Below are 23275 nucleotides of genomic sequence, written 5' to 3'. Positions count from 1 at the left end.
TTCTTCTTCTTCTTTTGCAGTCTCCCATTCTTGCTAATATCTTTTCTATTAAAGCGATGATGAGGCTTGCTTCACACTTCCGATGTAATATTCCTGTCACTTTCTACTGAAGGGGAATAACTTGGGCTGCTGGGTGGTGCGTTTCATCGTTATATTCATCAGAAAACATTACCTGCCTCCTTGACATTTGAAAGCCTCCTATTCAGGAAGTGCAACAGATCTTTATATGTATTTGTATATATATCTTTTCCAGGAGACCTTTATTAAACAACTCCAAATCTAAGGGTTTAATTGTTGCTGATAGCTGAGGGTATAATTACCTTGGTGAAATATCATGACTATATTAAGCAAATGGAAATTGGCTGCCGGAATTAGGCAAAGACAAAAGAGAGAGAGAGAGATTGTAATATGCCTTTTTTTTTTGCATCGTCTCTTTAAGGAAAATGAGCCCTGAGACGCACATCTGTTGCCTTCCAAGGGAAAGTTGTTCTTTGAATTCACTTGCAAAGTTTACAAAGCTAAACATAATTAGGGCCATTTCCTTTGGTGAGAAAACAAGATACATTCACCCGTGGCAGAGAAACCGACACCCCTGGAAAGTGTCTCTAGAAATGCTATTTACTCGGATGAAGAGCTGAGCTCAAGATTCATTTTGTTAGCAATAGAGGCGAAACCATCATTTACTCAGTTGTGTCCCCGTGAACTTTTTGGAGCTGTGCGCAGGTAACACTCCAGCTAAGACTATAAATCCATTTGCTCAGAGTTCTGGTGGTGTCTGAGGTTAACAAGGACGCCTTATTAATGGCAGTGATAGAAAACCAGGCTACAAAGCACTGTTTTCCGAGGTGTCTCCTAGAAACACTTCTTCAAAAGTCTGCTCTTATTTTCTGAGCTGAGTGGCCAGGAAGGGTGAAGAACGCATGGAAGTGGGAAGAGATGGACATCGAGTCTTTTCCGTTTTTCCCAGCCACACTTTGGTAGGGCTCCAATGCTTGGGAAATTGACCGAGGCCAACTTCGGAGGGACAATATGATGACTCGTGGCGTGGCACAAAGACAACCCAGCCAGATAATAAGTAGGAGTCCCTTTATTAGCTCCAACTTTGTCCCCAATGTTCCGGTTACCTTCCGGTTTGGAGAAAAACTCTCCTAGGAACCTGCAACAGCCTTTGGCTGCAGATATTGTAGTCCAAAACATTGTAAACAGAAAACTTTAAAAATCCAGCAAAGCAAGGTAAGGCAATAAATCTGGCAGGGGTTCCAGAAGTGAAGTAACACAGCAGTAAATCAAACCAGTTGGAAGGATTCCAGGAATGCAGATAACAGCAGCTAACATGATAAACTCAATGTTTGTTCTCGGAAAACACAGCTTGCAACTGCCTCTCCTTTAAACTCCCTCCCTGGGTATACCTTGTGATGGCCCTCTCCTCCTTTGTAAGCCACGCAACCCACGTTGCTCCCTTCTCTGTTCTTCCCTGCGTGCCCTAGGATGAAGAGGTTGGGTGGGCCTGGGTCTTCCTCTGAATTCCCTCTCCTTTGTTCTACCTCTCCCCTGCTCTGCCCAGCCAGACTTTGCCCTTCCCCAGTTTCCTCCACAGCCAACGGAGCCACACTCCCATTCCCTGTCAGCTGTTCGTCTTCCTCCTTGGAGTCAGACTCTGACAGACATGACAGACAAGGTCAGGCATGAAGAACACGTAAGGTTGCAGTTCAGAAAATGTATCTCTCAAATCTATATACAAAAATCTACGTTCATCACTAAATCAGCCTTAGATAAGAGAACGGAATTTGGGAGGGGTTGGACTGGGAGCATTTGTGGCAATGTAAGGATTCTAAGCTGATGACAAGTTTAACGCCGCCCTCAGCTCTGCCTGCTCTTCTATACATGCCTGTGAAGAGCTGGTTTCAGATGTACATGCCTGTGAAGAGCATCTGGTTTCAGATGTAACGGGGAGCCAGGAACCCATACAAGGGATGCTTTTTGGGTTTTGGGGGAATCTGACTTTGTGGTCTCCTGGAGAAATGAAGTTGCAACATCTTGTTTTCCCTTTATCTGGCCCATAATTATCCGTTCACATTCATTTCTGGGAAAACATGAGTGATGGGAGTGATTTATGGGAGTTATTTAAATCAGAATAAACACTCCAATCTCCCTCCTAGGGATTTTTTGTGCATCCAAGGCCCGCGTAAAGTTTCGCCTCCCCAACAGGTTCTCTTTCGGGCGAAAAGAACTTGAACATTTTGGGTGTCTGTAAGTTAGAAACACGCGAACGAAAGAGGGAGGGAGGGATTTCTTTTGACTTCCCTTATCTACGCCTCTCCTGGGAGACACACACACACACCCCCCTCTCCAAGGTTGCAAAAGGGAAGATGTTTTACATTCGGCGAAAAGAAAAAGGAGATTAATCCAGGGTTACGGCTGACAATTGCAGCGCTCCCAGATCAGGCAATTCGGGAGCCCGCGCTTTCTCTGAGGCTAGTAAGTCGCTGGATGGATCGGTTCCGGTTGGCGGCAAGTCACAGCGGAACAGTCACGCTTTAAGCTCCCCCCACCCCCCGCCTTGAACTCGGGTGGCTGCCGGCGGCGGGGATAAGGCTGGGATTTCAATGGTGAAAAGAGTGAGGGGTGAGGCAGTCAGACCCCCAGAGAAGAGGAAAACGAAGGAGACAACTCAATTCCGGCAAGGAGATTTCCTGCTGCCTCCAGTAGGCCTAGCCTGGAGCTCTGTGGGTGACCAGGAGGCCCCCATGGACTTTATCCACCGATGCTTGTAAGTGTAGGTGTGAACAGGAGGAGGTGGACACGTAATCCTTCTCTCAGGTCTTCAGAACCAAGGGGTGCTCTAGGCGGTGGGTTGAAGCAGACCGAGAAGCAAGCAGCGGCTTGTGGAGTGCAAGAGCGCTATGTTGGCTTGATACGGTTGGTCCCAACTGAGATTGGGACCATCCCTGCTTGCTGCTAATGGGACATGCATGAGAAAGCTGTTGGTGGGATGCCCAAGATCCATCCTTCCTTCCTTCTTCCCTCTTTCCCTCTACTTTCCTTCTTTCCTCCCTCCCTTCTCCTCTTTTCTCCCTTCCTCCCTCCCTCCCTCCCATGCTCTCATCCATCCATCCATCCATCCATCCATCCATCCATCCATGGTCCTGTGAAGCAAAGGCATCAATTAGACCTCTGCTGGGGTTACTGGAAATCCTGCCAAGGATCCAACCATTTCCTTCCTTCCTTCCTTCCTTCCTTCCTTCCTTCCTTCCTTCCTTCCTTCCTTCCTTCCTTCCTTCCTTCCTTCCTTCCTTCCTCTCCCACTCTTTCTTCTCTCCCTCCCTTCCTCTCCCACTCTTTCTTTCCTCCCCCCTCGTTTTCCTTCCTTCCTTCCTTCCCTTCCCTTCCCTCCCCTTTCCCTGCAAAGGAACATTAACGGAGATGCAGCTAACTTCACTTCGGGGTGTGTGTGTGTATGTGTGTAAGTGTAAATGTTCCATAAAAATAATCCATAAGTATTTTGCAGGCCCATCAATACAGCGTTTGTACAACACCCTTCTTTTCCAAGACAAATATCCGATTCCAGTCTCGGTTGTTGTCACCCCAGCAGAGCTCTTGTCACTATTTGTCAGAATCAAGAGAGTTTGGGCCAAATCTAGCACACTTAATTTGTCACTTGTGTCCCTTTGTGATAAAGTTGTATTGATTTATTGAAACGGTTGTTGAGCAGGGATGATTCTTTGGTTGCCTTTATGGATGTTGATGTGAAATCGGAGCCAAAAATCCTTAAATGAAATGACGGTTTGGCTTCTTTTAACTTCATCCTTCCATTTCTGGTTTCCTGTAACATCCCACAATACAGTTTTAGTGTCTCTGTTTAAGAAACAAAACAAAACAACAAAAAGAACAGACAAAAAAAATAAAATGAAGGCCGTCACCTTCCCCCCACCCCGCCAGAAATTTCTCTGCTTCATTGTGGGGAAAAGCCATTTGCGAAGTTATTACCCTGATGTTGGAAATATGACTGCATTATTCGTCTTGGAGAGCAACTCGTAACTCAACAGCAGGGGAAGAAAAACTAATTTCAGGATTGCAGCAGAAACAAAACACCTTTTTAAGTGCCCTGTTTTTTGTTTTTGGTTCTATAAAGATGCTTATTAAGATAAAGGCCGTGGAAGGGAGGTACGGAGAAGAGATGCGAGCGGCACGCCTCAGATGGCGGCGAGAAGAAATTTGGAGAGGAGACGGTAACAAGGAGGCCCCTTTTCTCTTAAATGGATTTTGAAGGGGGAATTGGCTTTGCCTACATTATTCAGAGTCCTTCCTTCCTTCATTTTCCATCTCTTTCCTTCCTCCTTCCCTCCCTCCCTCCCTCCCTTCCTCCCTCCCTCCCTCCCTTCCTCCCTTCCTTCCTTCCTTCCTTCCTTCCTTCCTTCCTTCCTTCCTCTCTTCCTCTCTTTTCCATCTTCCTTCACTCCCACCTCTTCCTTCCTTCCTTCCTTCCTTCCTCTCATTTTCATCTCTTCCCTCCCTCCCTCCTTTCTTTCCTCTCCTCCATCCCTCCTTCCCTCCCTCCCTTCCTTCCTTCCTTCCTTCCTTCCTTCCTTCCTTCCTTCCTTCCTTCCTTCCTTCCTTCCTTCCTTCCTTCCTCTTGTTTCCATCTCTTTCCTTCCTTTCTTCCTCCCTCCCTCCTACCCTTCCTCTCTTTTCCATCTTCCTCCCTCCCTCCCTTCCTTCCTTCCTTCCTCTCATTTCCATCTCCCTCCCTCCCTAATATGGTGGCATCCCCTTGCTCTTTGAAAACGCAGGATTTTCAACTTCCTCTAAAAAAACAAAAGAAAAAGAAAAAGGTTTGTTTTTCTACAGCCACCCAAACTGATTTTGAAGACAGCCTCTCTGCTCCTCCCAAGAAGCCCGTGTCACAGAACAAAGTGGCTTCCATCCGTGTGTGTGTGTGTGTGTGTGTGTGTGTGTGTGTCATTTCTCAAAGACCAGGTTGTCTGTGACCCCACTCTGGCTGTGTTTTCTGTCACCTTTGATGTTTATGTGCGCTCACGGTTATTACTCTGCCCGGTCTGAAGTAAGGAGGCTCCGTTTCCCTGCCTCTAAAACTGATCTGGGTACAAGGGAGGTCAGAAAAACAACTCGAAAAGGGGCCATTTATCTGCAGGATACATTGATGGTAACAAGAGAGAGCCACGCTCGGCTGCTTCGCCATCCCTGCACCTGGCTGGAGAAGCGTCGAGTTCCATAAATGGGCTTGTTTACCAGCCATCACTGTTCTTTTAGACACCTCTCCCCGCTAAGACCAAAGATATTTTCTGGGAAACGAAGATGCACTCAACCGTCCAGGCTAACTTTTCCTCACCCGGTTAACCTGTCCGTCTCCTGCCCACAAATCAAAACGGATCCAAATCGAGCCAAGCATTATTCCCCTGGTTGCGACGAGCACAAACGCCATTCCAACAGCATTTCACCCCCCACCCCCCAAATATCACAATTTGAGAAAGGGGTTGCTCCCCAACTCTCTCTCCAGGAAAGGCCAGATGGTCTGTGTGGTGTGAGGAGAGAACTGGCAAGCTTGGAGCCCACCGTGAGTCTCTTTCCCTTTGCGATGGGCTGTGAGAAGAACCTTGGGAGACAGAAGGCAGAGCTGCAGACAAGGCAAAGAACAGAAATCTCAACCCACAAAAGGCTGTTGCTATTTGAGCTGCTCCCCCTTCTGGCACTGATGATATGACCTAGTTGGGTAATGAAACGTCTGCAAGAAGACAACCAAGTTCGGAAAGTACCAAGGACTCCACAGTTGGCCCCCACCTCCTTCTCCTCCTCCTCCTCCTCCTTTACTTCCTCTCTGTCAAAAGACAAGAAAAACATCTGCACAACGTCAACCAAGCTCAGAGCTTGGGTAGTATTTAAGCCATCATGGTGGTTCTTTTTAAGGTAAATCTTAATATTTGCCTTGCAGACAAGGGTCAGTGGACCAAGAGAGGGAAGATCTCCCCTAAGCTGCCCGGTTGTTAAATTGAGCGGCTTTATCCCCGACTCAGCATATTTTTTTAAAAAAAACAAAAATCCCTTCTATGCTTTGTTATGGCCTAAATCCATTTTCATTTGTCAAGTTTTTCAAACCAATTTTCCTAATGATCCGGTAAAACATACTGGAAATGGCTTATGGCCAGCTTTTATTTAAATGATGGTAATTGGGTAATTGTAGCCTCCCAATTATTTTGATATAGCTGTTTTATTTAACGTTCAATTGCATCTTTTGTTGGCTCCTCGGCGAACGTAAATCTTCAGTCCCTTTAGAGCTGTCAAAGGAAAAGGTTTTATCTGTTGCTCTGGCTTAATTTCTCAAGGAGGTCTGTTACTTTTATCTTTTAATACCCTTTTAATAAGCCTTTATTGGTTTGGGTCCCGTAGCGAGATAGCTATTAATTTATTTTCTGTTAGGGGTTTTCCTCCTTTTTTTAAAAAAAAAACAAAAACAGAAAATTGTGTCCCAAACCCTAAAAGGATAAGAAGGTGTTGTTCACAGCATACTTAATTTGATAACTAAAATTGTTCTAAGCGTTCACAATACTTTGCGCTGTACATTTAACTGAACTTGCATTCATCTTTCAGTTCATGAAATATACCAATACCAAGAAACCCAACACAACTTAAGATTAACCAGGAACTTTCCTTTCCTTCCCTTCTCTTCTCTTCTCTTCTCTTCTCTTCTCTTCTCTTCTCTTCTCTTCTCTTCTCTTCTCTTCCCTTCCCTTCCCTTCCCTTCCCTTCCCTTCCCTTCCCTTCCCTTCTTTTTCCTTCCCTTTCCTCTCCTCCCCTTTTCCTTCCTTCTTTTTCCTTTCCTTCCCTTCCCTCCCCTTCCCTTCTTTTTCCTTCCCTTCCCTTTTTTCCCTTCCATTCCCTTCTTTTTCCTTTCCTTTCCTTCCCTTTTTTCTTCCTTTCCCCTCCCTTCCCTTTTTCCTTTCCTTTCCTTTCCTTTCCTTTCCTTTCCTTTCCTTTTCTTTCCTTCCCCTCCCTTCTCCCCCTTCCTTTTCCCTCTTCCCATCGCCCCACTTTCCTTTCTATATTTACATTTGGTGGTTTCCTTGCAGACGTTTCATTGCCCAGCTAGGCAACATCATCAGTGCTAGAAAGGAGTGGATATTTGCCCTGAGGACGTCGCCTAGTTGGCGCACCCAAGCTCAGAGGGCACCCGCCGTCCCACCCTGGGCTACAAATCCTCTCTTCCATCGACCACCTTTCTTCTCCATCAGACTCAACCACGGGCTGCATCAGACTGGTTGGCAGTCAAGGTTGGCACCGCCCAAGAAAGTCCAAACTCTTGTCCCCCCCGGCTCCTTTTCCTCCGAAAGCAGAGGGATTTCCCCAAGAAAGTCTCTCCCCTGCGGGGGAAGAAGGGAATAAAACAAAACCAAAAAGGCCCAAGCAGATTGCGGTTATGGATTTACAAAGGATTAAAGTTAATTAAAGAGCTCTTAGTGGGCCCTGTTCCCTTCTATCTGCCAGCTATTTAGATGCTAATGTGCGGCCTGCCAGGAAAGGAGAGGACAGATGTCAGCGAGTGGGCACCTTCCCCTACCAGGGAGCGCTAAAAAATTAATGAGATTATTTTATTTATACACACAGACGCACACACAAAATATAGATATTGCTTGTTTTCAGAAGTACGCGATCCGAGCGGATATAATTCACATCATTAAGGGTAGCATCTCGCGCCGCATAATAATAATCTCCCGCATTATCACGGGGTAAAATTTTAATGCATAAATAAATAGAGGATGCAACCAAAAACGAAAAGAAATGTTAATGCTAAGAAAAATATCTGTTCCTTGCCCCCACCTCTTTTTATGTGTGTGTGTGTGTGTGTGTGTGTGTGTGTGTGTGTGTGTGTGTATGTATGTATATATGTATGTATGTGTGTATATATATATATAATGTTAAGTTTTTGTGGGTACTTACATGTATGGTATTCAGCTTTGTTTGGGTATTTTCCCAGGTCATTATAGTTGTGCTTTTAAAGTTGTAGCAACGTTTCGGCAGAATCTCATCTGCCATCATCAGGCTTCTGTATTGTGTTTGTCTGTGAGTCAGACTTTTACAGTGGTTTCAGTTTTAAATTTGGGGCTAGTCTACTGCTGTGCCAGAATGGTTTTTTTCTTCATCCTGATTGGTTGGGAGTCTTGGTCTGTGTTTATTGGTCTTGGAGTTTGCTGTGTTCTGCTTGATTGGTGTTTCTAATATCTTCTGTCTGTTTTGTGGCTCTTTTTGTGTCTTGATTGGCTGGCAACATTGGGTTCCTGTATTGGAGGCCTTTAGTGCAGCTTGGCTCCGAGTAAATGGACAGCTATCATTTGTTAGGAAGCTAGGTTTCATCTGGGTGCCTGGTTGGGGTGTGTTTGAGCTGGAGGTATCAGGGGGGATTGTCTGTGCCCAGGTGTTTGCCTGGCTAGTGGTGTGGAGATTTTTTGGTTTGTGAGTGCAGGCTTCCAAATGATTGACAGTCTGGTGGAGTCATCTCTTCTCCACCAGACTGCCACACTCACCATGGATACACCCACCCAACACCCCGGCAGAGAACAGGTGGGGGGAGGGGGTGGAATGACACTTGATGTGATAGCCACCAATTCTGTGACAGATGTTGCAGTCACTTAGTTCAGTCCCAGGAGGAGGAAGCAACATGAGATAATTGTGAAATGGCTCAACCAGCCAGTTGTCAGCCACCCAGGGGAAATCTGTCCACAGAGTCAAAATATTTAAGGTTGCAACACATTAATTCACATTAATCTACCTTCAGGGAGTTAAAACTATCGGGATTCTACTTTGAAGAGGCTGGGAGGTTGTGGGGAAGGAATCCTTGGATTTCCACAATAAATAAGTGCAAAGTTTGAGCCACAAAGTTTTCAGGCAGATGGGGAAAAACGAACTTAAATCAGTGTGGCTCACAAATTCATCCTGGGGCCCATCCTTAGGGAACTTGTCTCTAGCAGACTGTGCGCTTTGGACTGTTTTGCGTATGGTATTTATACGGTTCCTGTTGTGCGTAGCTTTTTAGTTGTTGTCTGGGGTGTTGATGGCTGGCTATTAAATCGTTAATATTTCCTTGTTGCCTCCTAAATACTTGATATCCCGAGTGACATCCATGCTAAGTTTTTTCTGCTGCCCTGCCTTTTCCTTAGGAAGTCTGGGAAGGAAAGTGAAGGGATATAATTTTACTTTTTTCTCAGCCCTCTAAGCCACCTCTTCTTGTAAGCGACTCTTCACAGCGATTCCACCCCCCAGAACCACCCAAGAAACTCTGTGTATTTAATATGCCAGGAAATCATTCTGCCTATAATTAACTGCTGGTAGAACGAAACACACCAACGGGGTCTCTGGATAATAAATTACCAAGGCTTTTCAACTGTATCGGAAACAGAAGCACATCGTTTTCCCTTTTGCTGTTCACATACTTGGAGTTAATTATTTGGGATGGGTTACAAGCCTCTTGCAAGTCCTAGCAGGTTTTGGGCAAGCTCTTTTTGACACCTGGCAGTTTTAAACCCCTTTCCCTATTCAGCTCAGGAATCAGCCCCTCTTTTATTTACCCGACGTTTGGTGCTTCTCATTATTTTGGGAAATTGTGACTCTAGAAAGAAGGCAGAGAAGAGCCACGAAGACGATTACGAGGCTGGAAGGTAAAAGGTGCAAAGAACGAAACTTTTTCCAAGAAAAACAAAGGAAGCCCAGCTGCCTCTTGGAAAAAAAAGCTCCTTTGGGACAACCTGGGTGACTAGAGAAGCCCAGTGGACCTTTGGTTCTGACCCAAACCTTGTTCCAAGGAAACAAACACCGAACAGAGATAAAGCAAAACCTTTTAATGCTTCTTTGGGAATTCCCGATCATTCACAGTTATAAGGCTATTAAAATGAATTGTCTCTGATAAGAAGGAGTCTTGCCGAGGTTGTGCAAGGCTGCCAAGGACACTAGATAAAGTTACTAAGAAATATTTCAAACACAAAGAGTCTCTCAATACCAACCAAGATAGTCCGAACTTCCACAAGGCTTGAAGTGCAAGAACTTCTTTGCTTCCTGCAAAGAACTCCGGTTTCTCAGGCTGGCTTTTATCCCTTAAGGGAGGGGCTATCACCTTGCAGCCTTACTCCCGAGTTGCCTGTACTGCTGCAGCTGCACTTTCCTTCCAGCATCCCTGCGTGCATGCCCACTGGGCACAGGCTCCTCGGGGGACTCTTCCTCATTGCTGCCAGCCTCCACAATCTCCGAAGGCAGCACTCCACTCCCTGATGGTCCGGGCCACGTCCCTGTATCACACGCAGGACCCTCATCGGAGTCCTCGCTCTCCGAGCCCTCAGCCGTCCACACCTGCTGCCAGTGAACCACAGCACCTTTCTCGCTCGTTTCTACAGCATTGGAAGAGGGTTCCTCCCCCTTCCCTGCCCCATCCATTCATCCGAGGAACCTGATACCACCCAATGGTGGAATCCATCCCTGGCAGCCGCCCCAGAGCCACAAACTCCACTGTTAATTAATAATTCTCAGCTTGCACGCCCTCTTGCCTGGGCAGACCATCCTGATTTGAAAAACCTCTCCTCTATCTTGGAGCAGGCATGCAGAAACATCTCATTTTCAGCTATACGTATTTGTCGTCCCCCCTCTCCTCCCCCCAAAAAAATCACTTACCATGCCGGCACTTGAAATATGTCTTTTGCGATAAGCTTTTAAAACCTTACCCGGATGAAACGTTTATTAAACATTTAAATTGGCAGCCGGGTGTTTCACTCTCCAAAAGTTCTCTTGGAAGTGGGGGGAGGGAGGGAAAGTGGAAGAGGCAGGGATGGGCTTGTCTTTGTTGCCCCCCGCCCCGGCTTAGCGTCGTGCTTCCCATAACGTCGCGGTGCTAGACCGGCGTTTTGAGTCCGTTTTACCTGGAATTTATTGGCTGCAAAAGATGTCGTCCCCCCAACAGATCAAGGGGTCAGAAGAAAAGCATTCAGTTTTGGGAGAAAGGTGGCACTTGTCAGTCAGTCCGTGCGCTGACAAATCCAATTGTGGTTTGTTTCCTTAGTCCGTTGCATCAACCAAATTCCATAGAATAACAAGAGTTAGAAGGAGCCTTGGAGGTCATCTGCGGAAGAGTCTATTCCAAATATTAGCCTCTACCTAGGATCGAACTCACAGCCTCCTTGATTACAGAGATTTGCCATGAATAGTTTAGGCTTATGGATAGAAGGGGATATTTGTAGCTCAGGGTTGAACTGGGGGATCCTGGGTGCTGTTTGAGCTTGGTTTCTCGCAGACGTTTCACTACCCAACTAGGGAACGTCATCAGTGGTGGAAGGAAGCGGGGTTTGCAGAGAGGAGGAGGAGGAGGACTGTGGGATCCTTGATTGTTTCCTTGCAGACCTTTCATGACCCAACTTGGGAACATTATCAGTGCTAGAAGGAAGCAGGGATTGTGGTGAGGAGGATGGGAGCAGGAGGAAGAGGACTATGGGCTCCTTGGTGCTCTGAGCTTGGCTGTTTTCTTGCAGACGTTTTGTGACCCAACTAGGTAATATCATCAGTGCTAGAAGGGAGTGGGATTTGCGGAGGGAGGTCTGTGGTGTCCTTGGAGCTGTCTGAGCTGGCAGCTTTTGCAGACGTTACATTACCCATCATCAGGAGAATGAGGTGATTCTTGGATCGCATTTCCGATCATTCTAGCGCCCTAAACTACGATGGATCGTGGCAGCTCCCTTCTCCCTCTCTCCTCCAGTCCATCCGGAAGGTGCGGCTCACACTCCAACTTCCTCCCTGCTCCTGCCTCCCCGGATGGCTGCAAGGCCACCTCTACGTCTCCGTTTCTTTGTTTCATCCATTCCGGGTGTGCAGGGACAGCATCATTCGTGGCCTAATGTGACGGCGGTAATTAGTGTGGGATTTGCAGGCGGCGATGCCTTATTTCATCGTGGCAAAGCCCGTCCTCTTCCATTGGAGCCCCGGCCACCTGCTTCATTCCTTAACTAAAAGTTGCGCCGTTACAGAGCGACTTCATTAAGAGCGGCCGCTCAAGTGAAAAACGGGAATGGCGGGGCCTCCTTCCCAGCTCAGCCGTTGCCGGAATCTGCTTCCGGATGACACCCTGGAGGGCCATTTAGTCCTGCTTTAGTGCATTTTGTAGAAGAATGGCGACCTTGGGCTTGGCAGCAGCTTTTTTGTTGTTGGTCGTTGGGAGCGGGGGAGAAGAGCTTTTAAACCACACAATCCATCAGGCTGCTGCAGCACCCACCGTCCGTAATTAATTAACATGTGCAGGCGGTCCTCGACTTAACGACGGCATCACGTTTTTGTTGCAAACTGAGATGGTTGCTAAGTGAGTGGCGCCCCCCCTGTTCTGCCCCATTTCTCGCCACAGCGGGGTTCAGGGAATCCCTGTGCTTGTTAAGCAGGTGACATGGTTGTTAAGTGAACCTGGCTTCCCCGTTGAGGGTCAAAGTTTGAAAAAATGAGATCCCATGACCCAGGGAACATTGCAACCGTCATAAATGCAAGTCGGTTGCTAAGCATCTGAATTTTGATCAGTGACGTAGGCCTGTTTTTCACACTTACGACCATTGTAGCAACCCCAGGGTCATTGGGTCAAAATTATTTCCCCTCCTCCCTGCAAACTCAACTCTCCTAGTACTGATGGTGCTACCTAGTTGGGTCATGAAACGTTTGCAAGAAAACAAGCAAGCTCAGATAGCATCAAGGACCCTACAGTTGTTTCTCCTCCTCCTCCTCTTCTTCTTCTCTTCTTCTTCTTCTTCTTCTTCTTCTTCTTCTTCTTCTTCTTCTTCTTCTTCTTCTTCTTCTTCTTCTTCTTCTTCTTCTTCTTCTTCTTCTTCTTCTCCTCCTCCTCCTCCTCCTCCTCCTCCTCCTCCTCCTCCTCCTCCTCCTCCTCCTCCTCTCTGCAAATATACTCTCGCGTACCCCTTAGTTACTCTTCTCTGCACTTTTCCTGAAGTCTCAACATCTTTTTTGGTAACGCGGTGACTAAACCTGGATGCAGCATTCCAGGTGTGGCCTTACTAAGGATTTATAAAGTGGTACTGATACTTCATGTGATTTTGATTCAAATAATTCTATGAATTATCTCCCCTTTAACTGTGGAGGCAGAAAAGAGACCGTGTGGATGCATATTCATAAGCACACGAACACAACATACTTCATTCACTCTCACCCTGATTTATAGCAAATCAGGTAAGACCTGCCAGTATCGTAAAGTCATTGGCTGGTGCGTGGTTGTGTGTGTGTGTGTGTGTGTGTGTGTGATTCAGCAACACCTCCCTGCATTTGAATTTGCAAAGGTGAAAAAAAAAAACCCGCAAAGCTATTGATTCTTCCAGAATTTTCATTATTCTACAGAATAGAAGATTCCCTCCTCCGAATCATTTATTCATGATTTTTGTATTATGATTTTAATTAAAACAAGCCTCGCCGTTGCTTTGTGTAAAGGTTTTGTATTTTCCATTCAAGAAGAGAGGAAGGGGGAGGTAAAAAAAAAACAAAAAAACCAACAAACCCATATTGTTCTAATGGAAACAGATTCTCCTTCGCTTTTCAGCTTTGCTGGGTTTTGCTAACCGCTTAATGAAGTTATGCTTCAGTGGCCTTTAAACACAGGTTGGCGATGTCCATTGGCTCCATTGTTAGAAAACGCGCCGTTAGAAGTTAAAAGGTAATCTACCTGGCTGGTTTTTCGTGTGAACATTTTTGGGGCTAAACACTCGACTGATCATTATTGTCATGGATCACACAGGCCAGCCATACAAATTAGTTGTAATTACCGAAGTTCTTTCTGTCGCCTAACAATTGGCAACTGGTCCGGTATAGTCTAGGCATAATTGAAGTATTACTTGGACATTAGAGACAATTAATTTTTTTTTTTATCTGCCTGGCTAACTCTGCACTGCTTGTACTCCAGATACGATAGCTGTTCATATGCAAGTTTGGTCATGGGTTGTCATGTCCCTGTCGGAATCTGACTTGAAGGAGGAAGCCGAACAGCTGACAGGGAGTGGGAGTGTGGCTCCGTTGGCTGGGGAAGAAACTGGGGAAGGGCAAAGTCCAGTTGGGCAGAGCAGGGGAGAGGTAGAGCAAGGGAGAGAGAATTCAGAGGAAGATCCAGGCCCACCCCCTCTTCATCCTAGGGCACACAGGGAGGAACGGAGAAGGGAGCAACATGGGTTGCAGGGCTTACGGGGGAGGAAAGGGCCCTGATTCCCTTCATTAGCTGCAGCTGGGAACACAGTGTATATAAAAAAAGAAAGCTGCGTGCAGCAAGCTGTTGGGAGCAAATGTGACTTTATCTTGTATCATTGTGGCTTATCTGTGTTCCTGGCATCTTCCCAACCATGTGAGTTATTGCCGTGCCTTCAAGTCTGAAATTCTTGCTCCTGCCCTGCCAAACTAATTACTTCAGTTTGGTTTGTTTGGACTTTTAAGCTACAGTTTGTGTTGACCCTGTTTTGGACTGAATTTTCTAGAGTCAAAGGTTGTTCCTGGGAGAGTTCTTCTCCAGCCCGAAGGTAACCTGGACCTTGGGGGCAAAGTTGGAGATAATAAAGGGACTGTTCTCATGGGGTTAAAGGTCTCGTCACAGGATTTAAGCTCTTCCAAGCTGAGCTGCCTTTTGCAATTGACCGATGGGAAAGTTGTCAATGCCGATGATGCCCAGTTGCTATTGTTAGGGTTTGTCACGCAGTCAGCCAGATGTTCAGCCTGGATTTGGCATTTTGGTCAAATGCGAGTCCTTCCCAAGGACCTGAGATAGGCAGATGTGGAAGTTTTGACGGGGTTAAAGGTCTCGTCCCAGGATGGAAACGGTCCTGACTAAAACTGCCTTTGATCATATAAAACCAATACTTGAAGGCTTTTCAAATCCACAGAACCCTCTTCGCATTTGCAAAAGCAAAAAAAAAACAAAAAAAAAAGTAAGCATCGTAATTTTGCTGTGTGAAACCAAATAATTTTGCAGGAATTTTAATGCATGCAGGTCATAAATACAATCCTGTAAAAATGTTAATTGCCAAATGCATTTTGACCCAAAATTAAATGGAGCCTTCTTCAAAAGGAAACACATTCTTTTTGCTTATATTCAGTGTATTTCGAAGCCAGTGACGGTTTTATAGATGAAGTTAAATTTCCCCCATTCTTTGCAACTGGCATCCAGAAATTTCAGGATTCATTGCACTAATTTTCCTTCAAGCCGTTTTAGGCGCAAGTTAAAAATACAGATGCTTTGCTAAAAATATTTCTTATAGTAGCTAAATATCTTAACTCACCACAAGAAGCAATCCCCCCCCCCCAAGTTTTCCAATAACGAGAACAATATATTAAACTTCTCCTTAAATCATTGCCAATTAATCAAAATATAAATTCAGTTTTCAGGAGCAAAACTGCTTCTGTGCTGTACTTTCAACACTCGGTTGAAAATATAATCACAGTTGTGTTTTCCAAGACGGCATTTTAGCCTGTTTTTTTTCACTTAATGTCAAAAACGGAATGAGCTGTATGTTTGCTTTTAAATTAACAGCTGAAATTCACTCGGGTAGAAATAAAGTAAATTTAACTGTGGGTAAAATTTGTCATTAAAAAGTTATTATGAAAGCACACCAGTCCACATATTGGAAAGAGGCTGTATTTTCACTCAGAAAATAGTGCAAAAGGCATAATATAATACAACTGTAGTGAAGAGAGTCAGTTTAGAGATTTATGGGTCAATAAAGCAGACAATTACAGCTTGTTTATAAAAGGAAGAAGTCCGGTTTTTTTTTGACCTGCAAGCAACACCGAGACTCTAATAATGATAATTCTAGCTTCTCCCTTGAAACAATAAAAGTCAATAGGAAGATATAGGATTTCAATAAAATTATGACACTATATAAACTTTCTCCCTGGAACATGTTTTCCCCACAGATATCTGATTGACTTTAGTTAGATTTGTAACTTTAATTTTGTTTCCATTGATCTCTCTGGCCAACTAATTAGACACTCACTGTCAAATAGCCCAGATCATGGAAGAAACTATCAAGGCAAACCCGCACAAGGGACAATATGCTAGAAAAGTCCAAATGAACTGTATGAATAAGTATACCATTAATACGCAAATTTAGGCTTTGTTTTCTGCTGTTTTTCGCTCCGCTTTTGCAAAGAGAAAACAACCTGGAAGTGTCACTGAAATAAGAAGTGAAGAGTAGATCTGCAGCTGATTTTTATTGCAGTATTGTACTCTTTCTTTAATACAAAATGCAAAGCAATTAATAGAATAAATAGAAAATGCAAAGCAATTAATGCACAAGTCTCGCATATTAGTTATCCTCGGTGCGTTGCGTTAATTGTTCTGGATGGACCTGTTTTTATCCCAAATGCTGTTTGGTGTCTATAGAATAACAAGAGTTGGAAGGGACCTTGGAGGTCTTCTAGTCCAACTCCCCATTCAAGCAAGAGACCCTTTTCCATTTCAGACAAATCTCTTCTGAAACCGTCTTTGCCCTGTTCTTCATTAGCTTGGCTTTCCTGCTTTGAACCATCACAATCACATGAAGTGTTAGTACTGCTTTATAAGGCCTTGGTAAGACCACACTTGGAGAGGTAGCGCAAGGCAGAGGGAATTCAGAGGAAGACCCAGGCCTACCCCCTCTTCATCCCAGGGCAGGCAGGGAGGAACGGAGAAGGGAGCAACGTGGGTTGCGTGGCTTACGGGGGAGGAAAGGGCCTTGATTCCCTTCATTAGCTGCAGTGTTTAAAAAGGGAAGCTACACTCAGCAACTTGTTGGAAGAAAATTGGGAATTATCTGGTATCATCGTGGCTTATCTGTGTTCCTGGCATCTTCCCAACTGTGTGAGTTTGGCCATGCTTTCAAGTCTGCAATTCCTTCTCCTGCCCTGCCAAGTGAATTACTTCAGCTTGGCTTGTTTGGATCTTTATTTACAGTTTGTATGTACTTTGTTTTCAGTTTGAATTTCCTTCACTTAAAGGCTGTTCCTGGGAGAGATTTTCTCCAGCCAGAAGATAACCTGGAAACTGGGGGCAAAGTTGGAGATAATAAAGGGACTCTTCTTGCTTATTTGACTGTGTTGCCTTTGTGCCACCCCCCCTTTGGGTCATCACATGTCCCTTGTGTGTTCAACTTGTCCTCTGAGTTGCACTGAATGGAAACTTAACAGTTTTTTTTTTCCTGTTTGTTCTTCCTTCCTGCCGCTTTTTCCCAGGCCTGTGACAGAATGAATTCCATTGTGCAATCCTACGACATGGAGATGAACCAATCGGAGCGCTTACTACAACTCAACGTCCGCGTGCAAGAAGCTGAGGAGTTGGTGAAGAAGGGGGAAGCCTACTGCAAGGAAATGGAGGTGATTGAGGGCCAAAATATTAGGGGGGGCCACCAATAAAGGAGAGTCTTTGTAGCTTGGGGTTGACACGAGGGGTCCTTGGTGGTTCTCTGAGCTTGGTGGTTTCTTTGCAGACGTTTCAGGACCCAGCTAGTGAACATCATCCGTGCTAGAAAAGAGTGGGGTTTGTGAGTGGGGAGAAGGAAGAGGAGGAGGAGGGACAACTGTGGGGCCCTTGGTGCTCTCTGAGCTTGCTTTTCCATTTCATTGTACACCTTTGTTGTGCATCGACAATAAAGGTTTGATTTGATTTGATTTGATTTGATTGCAGATGTTCCATGAACCAAACTAGGATCATGCTAGAAGGGAGTTAAGTTTGTGAGAGGGAAGAGGAGGAACTGTGAGCTCCTTGGTGCTCTCTGAGCTTGGTTGTTTTCTTGCAGATGTTTCATGACCCAACTAAGCAACATCATCAGTGCTAGAAGGGAGAGTATATTTGCAGGGAGGAGGAAGAGGAGGAGGAGGAACTGTTGTTCTTTGAGCTTGCTTGTTTTCTTGCAGACGTTTCATGACCCAGCTAGGTAATGTCTTCAGTGCTAGTAAGGAGTGCAGTTTGCTGTCAGCTTATATTCTGGTGACTTGCTTGTCTGTCTGTCTGTCTGTGTGTGTGTGTGTGTGTGTGTGTGTGTGTGTGTGTGTGTGGTGTGGGGCAGTCTTAGAGATTCTTTGGATGGGCCGTTCACTGATGGCTCTTTGGCCGTTTCTTGGTGGGGTGTTGCTTATTTGCTGGGTGGTCTGAAGTTAACTTTGGAGTTCATCTATGCTGCTCTGGGTGCTGGGATCTTTTTATTCTCTTTTGGGCTGGTTGGTCGACGGTCTCTTTTGCATAGAAAAAAATGCATCCTCCCAAAAGATTTCAAAAAGTTTTTTTTAAAAATTAAGCCCTCTTAATTTAGGTCCAGGTAGCAGCAATTGTGGGCTAAGCAGCACAATATCAAGCCACCGTTAGCGTGTTGCTTTTTGAAGGAGAAAGAGAGACTGATTTAAGGGGTGAAGTTTTAGCCCCCCTATCCAGCTACTTCCAAAGGACACCCCAGGACAGACAGGAGGAGGAGAACACCCAGAGGAATAAATTAAGACATTCCCCAAATGTCTTAATTTATCTCCGAGAGACAGTTTGATGTTCTCAGCTACGCCTTATGATGTCCCAGTACCTCTTGGCCACAATGTGAAGTTAGGAAGTATAGATATAGCTTAACAGGGTTGGGAGGGACCTTGTAGGTCATCTAGTCCAACCCCCCCCCCCTCTGCCCAAGCAGGAGACCCTGCATCATTTCTGACAGATGGAAGTCCAGGTCTCTTCTTGGAAGCCTCCGGAATGAAGCTGTTACAACTTCTGAAGGCAACTTCTGTTCCGTGGGTTGGTTGTTCTCACCGTCAGAAAAATTCTCTTTATTTCTAGGTTGAATCTCTCCTTGTTCAGTTTCCATCCATTGTTCTTTGTCTGGCCTTTGGGTGCCTTGGAGAATAGCTTGACCCCCTTCCTCCTCTCTGTGGCAGCCCCTCAAATACTGGAAGGCTGCTCTCCTGTCTCCCCTGGTCCTTCTCTTCCCTAGACTAGCCAGGCCCAGTTCCTGCAACCGTTCTTCATATGTTTCAGCCTCCAGTCCCCTAATCATCCTGGTTGCTCTTCACTACACTTTTTCTAGAGTCTCAACATCTTTTTTATAATGTGGTAACCAAAACTGGATGCAGTACTCTAGGTGTGGCCTTACTAAGGCTTTCTAGAGTGGTCTTAGTGCCTCTCTTGATCTCGATCGTATCCCTCTGTTAATGCAGCTTAGGATTGCATTGCACTTCTGTTGGCTTTCCTGTCTCTTTGTGGCTAATCCCAAGGACTTTTAAAGATGTTTTGTTCCTTCAGCGTGGGGACGGAGGAATGTACAGACCAGGATTTAAAAGGAGGCCCCTGGTAGTTAATCCGTCTTGTGTATTTGGATGTTTTTCTGTCATCTCTTTGCAAGCAGCCTCTCCGCAGTCCCGGCTTACCCTCTGATCTAAATTTACGACCGTTGCTTTGAGAGAACCACGACGATGCTAAATATAGACTCGGTGAAGGTGAATGCCAATAAACGTAGCACCATTAATGTACCTTTCATCGCAACCCATTTGGCTCAGTGTGAAACATTTAAGAGCACGAAGAAGAGATGTGTAGGACACACTCATGCTGATACCGTCCAGAGTTCACAGAATCCTTACCGGGAGAGATTGATGCTGTCCACACGTCCTCTTTAATTGGTTCGTTATGAACCCGGCAGTTTCTACTCATCAAATACCCAATGTTCTCATTCTCTACTCCCAAGAGTTGGGCAGGGTGGGATCTGCTGCTGGTGTCAGGCCCAAACAACCAAACTCACACGTGTAGAGTTCAAACAAGCTACTTTATTGTTTTATGCCTCTAATACAGGAATCTTCCCAGAGTGGCAACTTTTGCCTGGGGAAAAAAGAGCTAGATAAGGCTCAAAAGCATTCAGGGCGGGGGTCAGATCCACCTCTTTTGTGTTTTCATAAGGTGAAACAGGTAGACATTTCCCTGTCCAGCTGTGTCCGGCTCTAGGGCATTATGCTCACCTCCATTTCTTGGCCGAGGGAGCCAGCATTGCCCGGATATATTTTCCGTAGCCAGGTAGCCAGCATGGCTATATGCCAAAAGCACACCGAATTGCAACAGCACTCAGACTCATATACTGCTTCACGGTGCCTTCCAGCCCCCTCTAAGCATTTACAGAGTCAGCCTATTGCTCCCCCCAACAATCTGGGTCCTCATTTTACTGACCTCAGAAGGATGGAAGGTTGAGTCAACCTTGAGCTGGTCAGAATCGAACTCCTGACTGAGTCTGCCCACAATACTGCATTCTGACCATGGCACCACCATGTTCTGACCCAAGTTCTTTTCCCATAAAACAAAACGTGAACCAAAGGGAACAGAAACCTTTTAATGAGTCTTACGAATCCCTGGTTAAAAGGCTGCTGAAAACTAATTAACTTTAATAAGCATGAGCCTCGCCAAAACTATGCGAGGCTGCCAAGAATAACAGATAAGAAATATTTTACAACACAAGAGTCTTCAAATACCAACTTAAGATACTGTAATGTCCACGAGGCTGAGTTTCAGAACGTCTTTGCTTCCTGCAAAGAACGTTTTCTTCACAGCTGGCTTTTATCTTCTTGAAGGAGGGGCCATTACCTTGCAGCCTTACTCCTGAGTCGCCCGCGCTGTTGCAGCTGCTCTTTCCTACGAGCAATCCTGTGTGCACGCGCACTTGGCATAGGCTCCTCGGGAACTTCCTCATCGCTGCTGCCAGCCCCCACAATCTCTGAAGGCAGCAGTCCATTCCCCAATGATCCTGGCCCCTCATCTGAGTCCTCGCTCTCCTCAGCCGTCCACACCTGCTGCTGGCTAACCACAACACACCGTGGCTCTCTTTGCTGTTGCCTTCCCACCATAGTGGTACCTATTTATCTGTTTATTTACTTATTCCCACCATAATGGTACCTATTTACTCGCATTTGCATGCTTTCGAACCGCTTGGGGGGCAGAAGCTGGAGCAAGAACAAGAGCTCACTCTGTGGCATGGAGCTCAGGTCTCAAACCCGAGCTGTCAGCTCTCCAAACTCAGCATTTTTAACCACTGAGGCCTCCAGGCTAATTCCCTGCTTGATCCCTCCTCCCGTCTGAGACAGTTCCTCTCTAATATCAGGTAACCTGTAAAACTGCCCTTTAAGTAGAGTCTTTCTTCTGAAATGGGCATCTGAGCATCCAGGCAGAGCTGCTATCATAGAAGTATAGAACCATAGAATTCTTTATTGGCCAAGTGTGATTGGGGTTAATTTGAAGGAATTATTTGCAAGAATCAACCTAAAACAGATCTCTGCGAAGGCTAGAGATTCCTCCCCTCTAGACAGTCCGAATTGAAACCATAAAATATTGTTTGGCATCGTTAATGGCCGTAACTTCTTCCCTTCCTCCCATTTCGAATGGTTCCCTGTGCCTCCATTCCTCATCGGTTCCATTTCTTTAGCTTTTCTTCCAAGGAAAACCTTCGAATAAATCAAATGGCGATGGCAGCATCTCCTGGGAAGCTCTGCCTCGGCTGTGAGGGAGGATTTATGAGCCTGTCCTTTTTCCTTGGCCAGGTTCTGGCTAGTTTTTGTGTCCATAAAATAGCCCTGAATTGCACACAATAGAAATCATAGAATCATGGGGGCTGGAAGGGATTTCAATATAGACTTCAAGAGGCCATTTAGTCCAACCCTCTGCTCAAGGCAGGAGATCTTATATACCCGTGAGGGCGAGCCTATGGCACACAGAGCCATTTGTGCGGGTACACGAGCCCCAGCCAAACTTAACTGCACTGCGCATGCATGAGACTTCTGGAAATACCAGAAGTGCCGAAACGGGCCTGTTTTTCGGCCTCCCGAGGCTTCCCTCGAGCCTCCAACAAAAAGATTTGCCATCACTGTTATATCCCATCTCAGACAAATGAGGATCCAATCTTTTCTTGAGAATCTCCAGGGTTATGGAGCACCTACAACTTCTGAAGGCAAACTGTGTTCCAACTGATTCCTTATTCTCACCGTGGAGAAATTTCTCCTTAATTCTAAATATTCATCGTTGCTCCTTCCCAGTTTCTTGTCCCCTCCCCCCCCCCAAGAGGTCTGGTGTTGGTTAGTCAATGCCTGCACCCCTTCCCCCCTTTACAGTGAACTGCTGGCCTTCAAATCAATAACTAGCGGAATTTCTTCTGTTCATCCAGCCCTCCGCTTAGCTAGCGTGGTTATAAAACCGTTGATTTAAGAGCATTGCAAGAAGCAATATAAACAGAAAGTATATCAGTGCAGGTTTAAAACAACAGCAGCAGCAGAATTTCTGCAGGACGCTCCTGTTGAAATAAAATTGATTTTCCCCTAGAAGGGTTATTCCACCTCTTTTGAGCGGTGGCTTCTTTAATAAGACCCCGTCTTTAATGCACCCCTTCCTCTTAATAGTCCAAATATACCTCTGGGATAGGCCACCCTTTTCTAAGTCCACGTGGGCTGGCCTGCCCAGATGGGTTTGATAGATAGATAGATAGATAGATAGATAGATAGATAGATAGATAGATAGATAGATAGATAGATAGATGCACACACACACATCTATCTATCTATCTATCTATCTATCTATCTATCTATCTATCTATCTATCTATCTATCTTTGCAGGCAATTTAATTTGCTTTCTTTCCTGCGCATCAGAAATGGGTAATTATAACTTTCCCTGCAGACCCCTCTAAGTATTGGACGTGTCCTGTTGTTGTGTATTCTTATGCACAGCGACATGTGGAAGAGAATTAACCTGGGCAAGATCAATTGTTTTTTTCGTAAGTGGCTCCCCGTTGCTAATTAATTGGTCTGTTTGTTTGTTTTTTCTTTTAATCTATGAATACAGATATGGCTTAAATGCATACGCAGAGTGTAGATTTGAAAAGAGGGCTGTGCTTAAATTCCATAGTGCGCTAGTTAGCATCGCAGTTTCCGTTAAAGAAGCCAGGAAACCAAGATTGTGAATTTTCTCAAGATGGTGCTTCCTCTGTGTGTGTGTGTGTGTGTGTGTGTTTGTGTGTACATGTGTGTGTGTATTTGTACGCATGCGTGCTAAATCCATTTCAGAAATAGGAAAATTACTTTGGAAACCCCCGTAAGGAATTGCAACCAGTGGAATAATGGAAGGTCTGATGGGGGATGAAGTGGTGCTATAAAGGCAATTTAATTAAAAATTATAGCACTGTGTGGCAAAGATGCAGTCTTCCGACACTTGTTTCTTTGGATATTGCTTAGCGGTTGCTCATTTGAATTAAAACAGGGAAGCTTCTGAATTTGGAGGAACGC

The 23275-nt window shown here is 45.4% G+C and overlaps 1 protein-coding gene across 7 annotated transcripts in view; it reads left to right on the top strand.

Moving 5' to 3' along the window:
* The window catches only part of MAD1L1 (mitotic arrest deficient 1 like 1), a 280226-nt gene that overhangs the window by 79127 nt on the left and 177824 nt on the right, over positions 1-23275 (top strand). For all 7 annotated transcript variants that reach the window (XM_087912883.1, XM_087912886.1, XM_087912885.1 and 4 more), the window contains exon 12: positions 17227-17367. In XM_087912883.1, the coding sequence (XP_087769009.1) occupies positions 17227-17367 (141 nt within the window). The remainder of the gene's footprint in view (positions 1-17226; positions 17368-23275) is intronic.

The sequence above is a fragment of the Pseudonaja textilis genome, chromosome 14 (genome assembly GCF_049901715.1).
Source record: "Pseudonaja textilis isolate UNSWEBS1 chromosome 14, rPseTex1.2, whole genome shotgun sequence".
NCBI classification, from domain to species: domain Eukaryota; kingdom Metazoa; phylum Chordata; class Lepidosauria; order Squamata; family Elapidae; genus Pseudonaja; species Pseudonaja textilis.
Note: the sequence above shows the minus strand (reverse complement) of the source record. Positions and strands in the feature narration are given on the sequence as shown.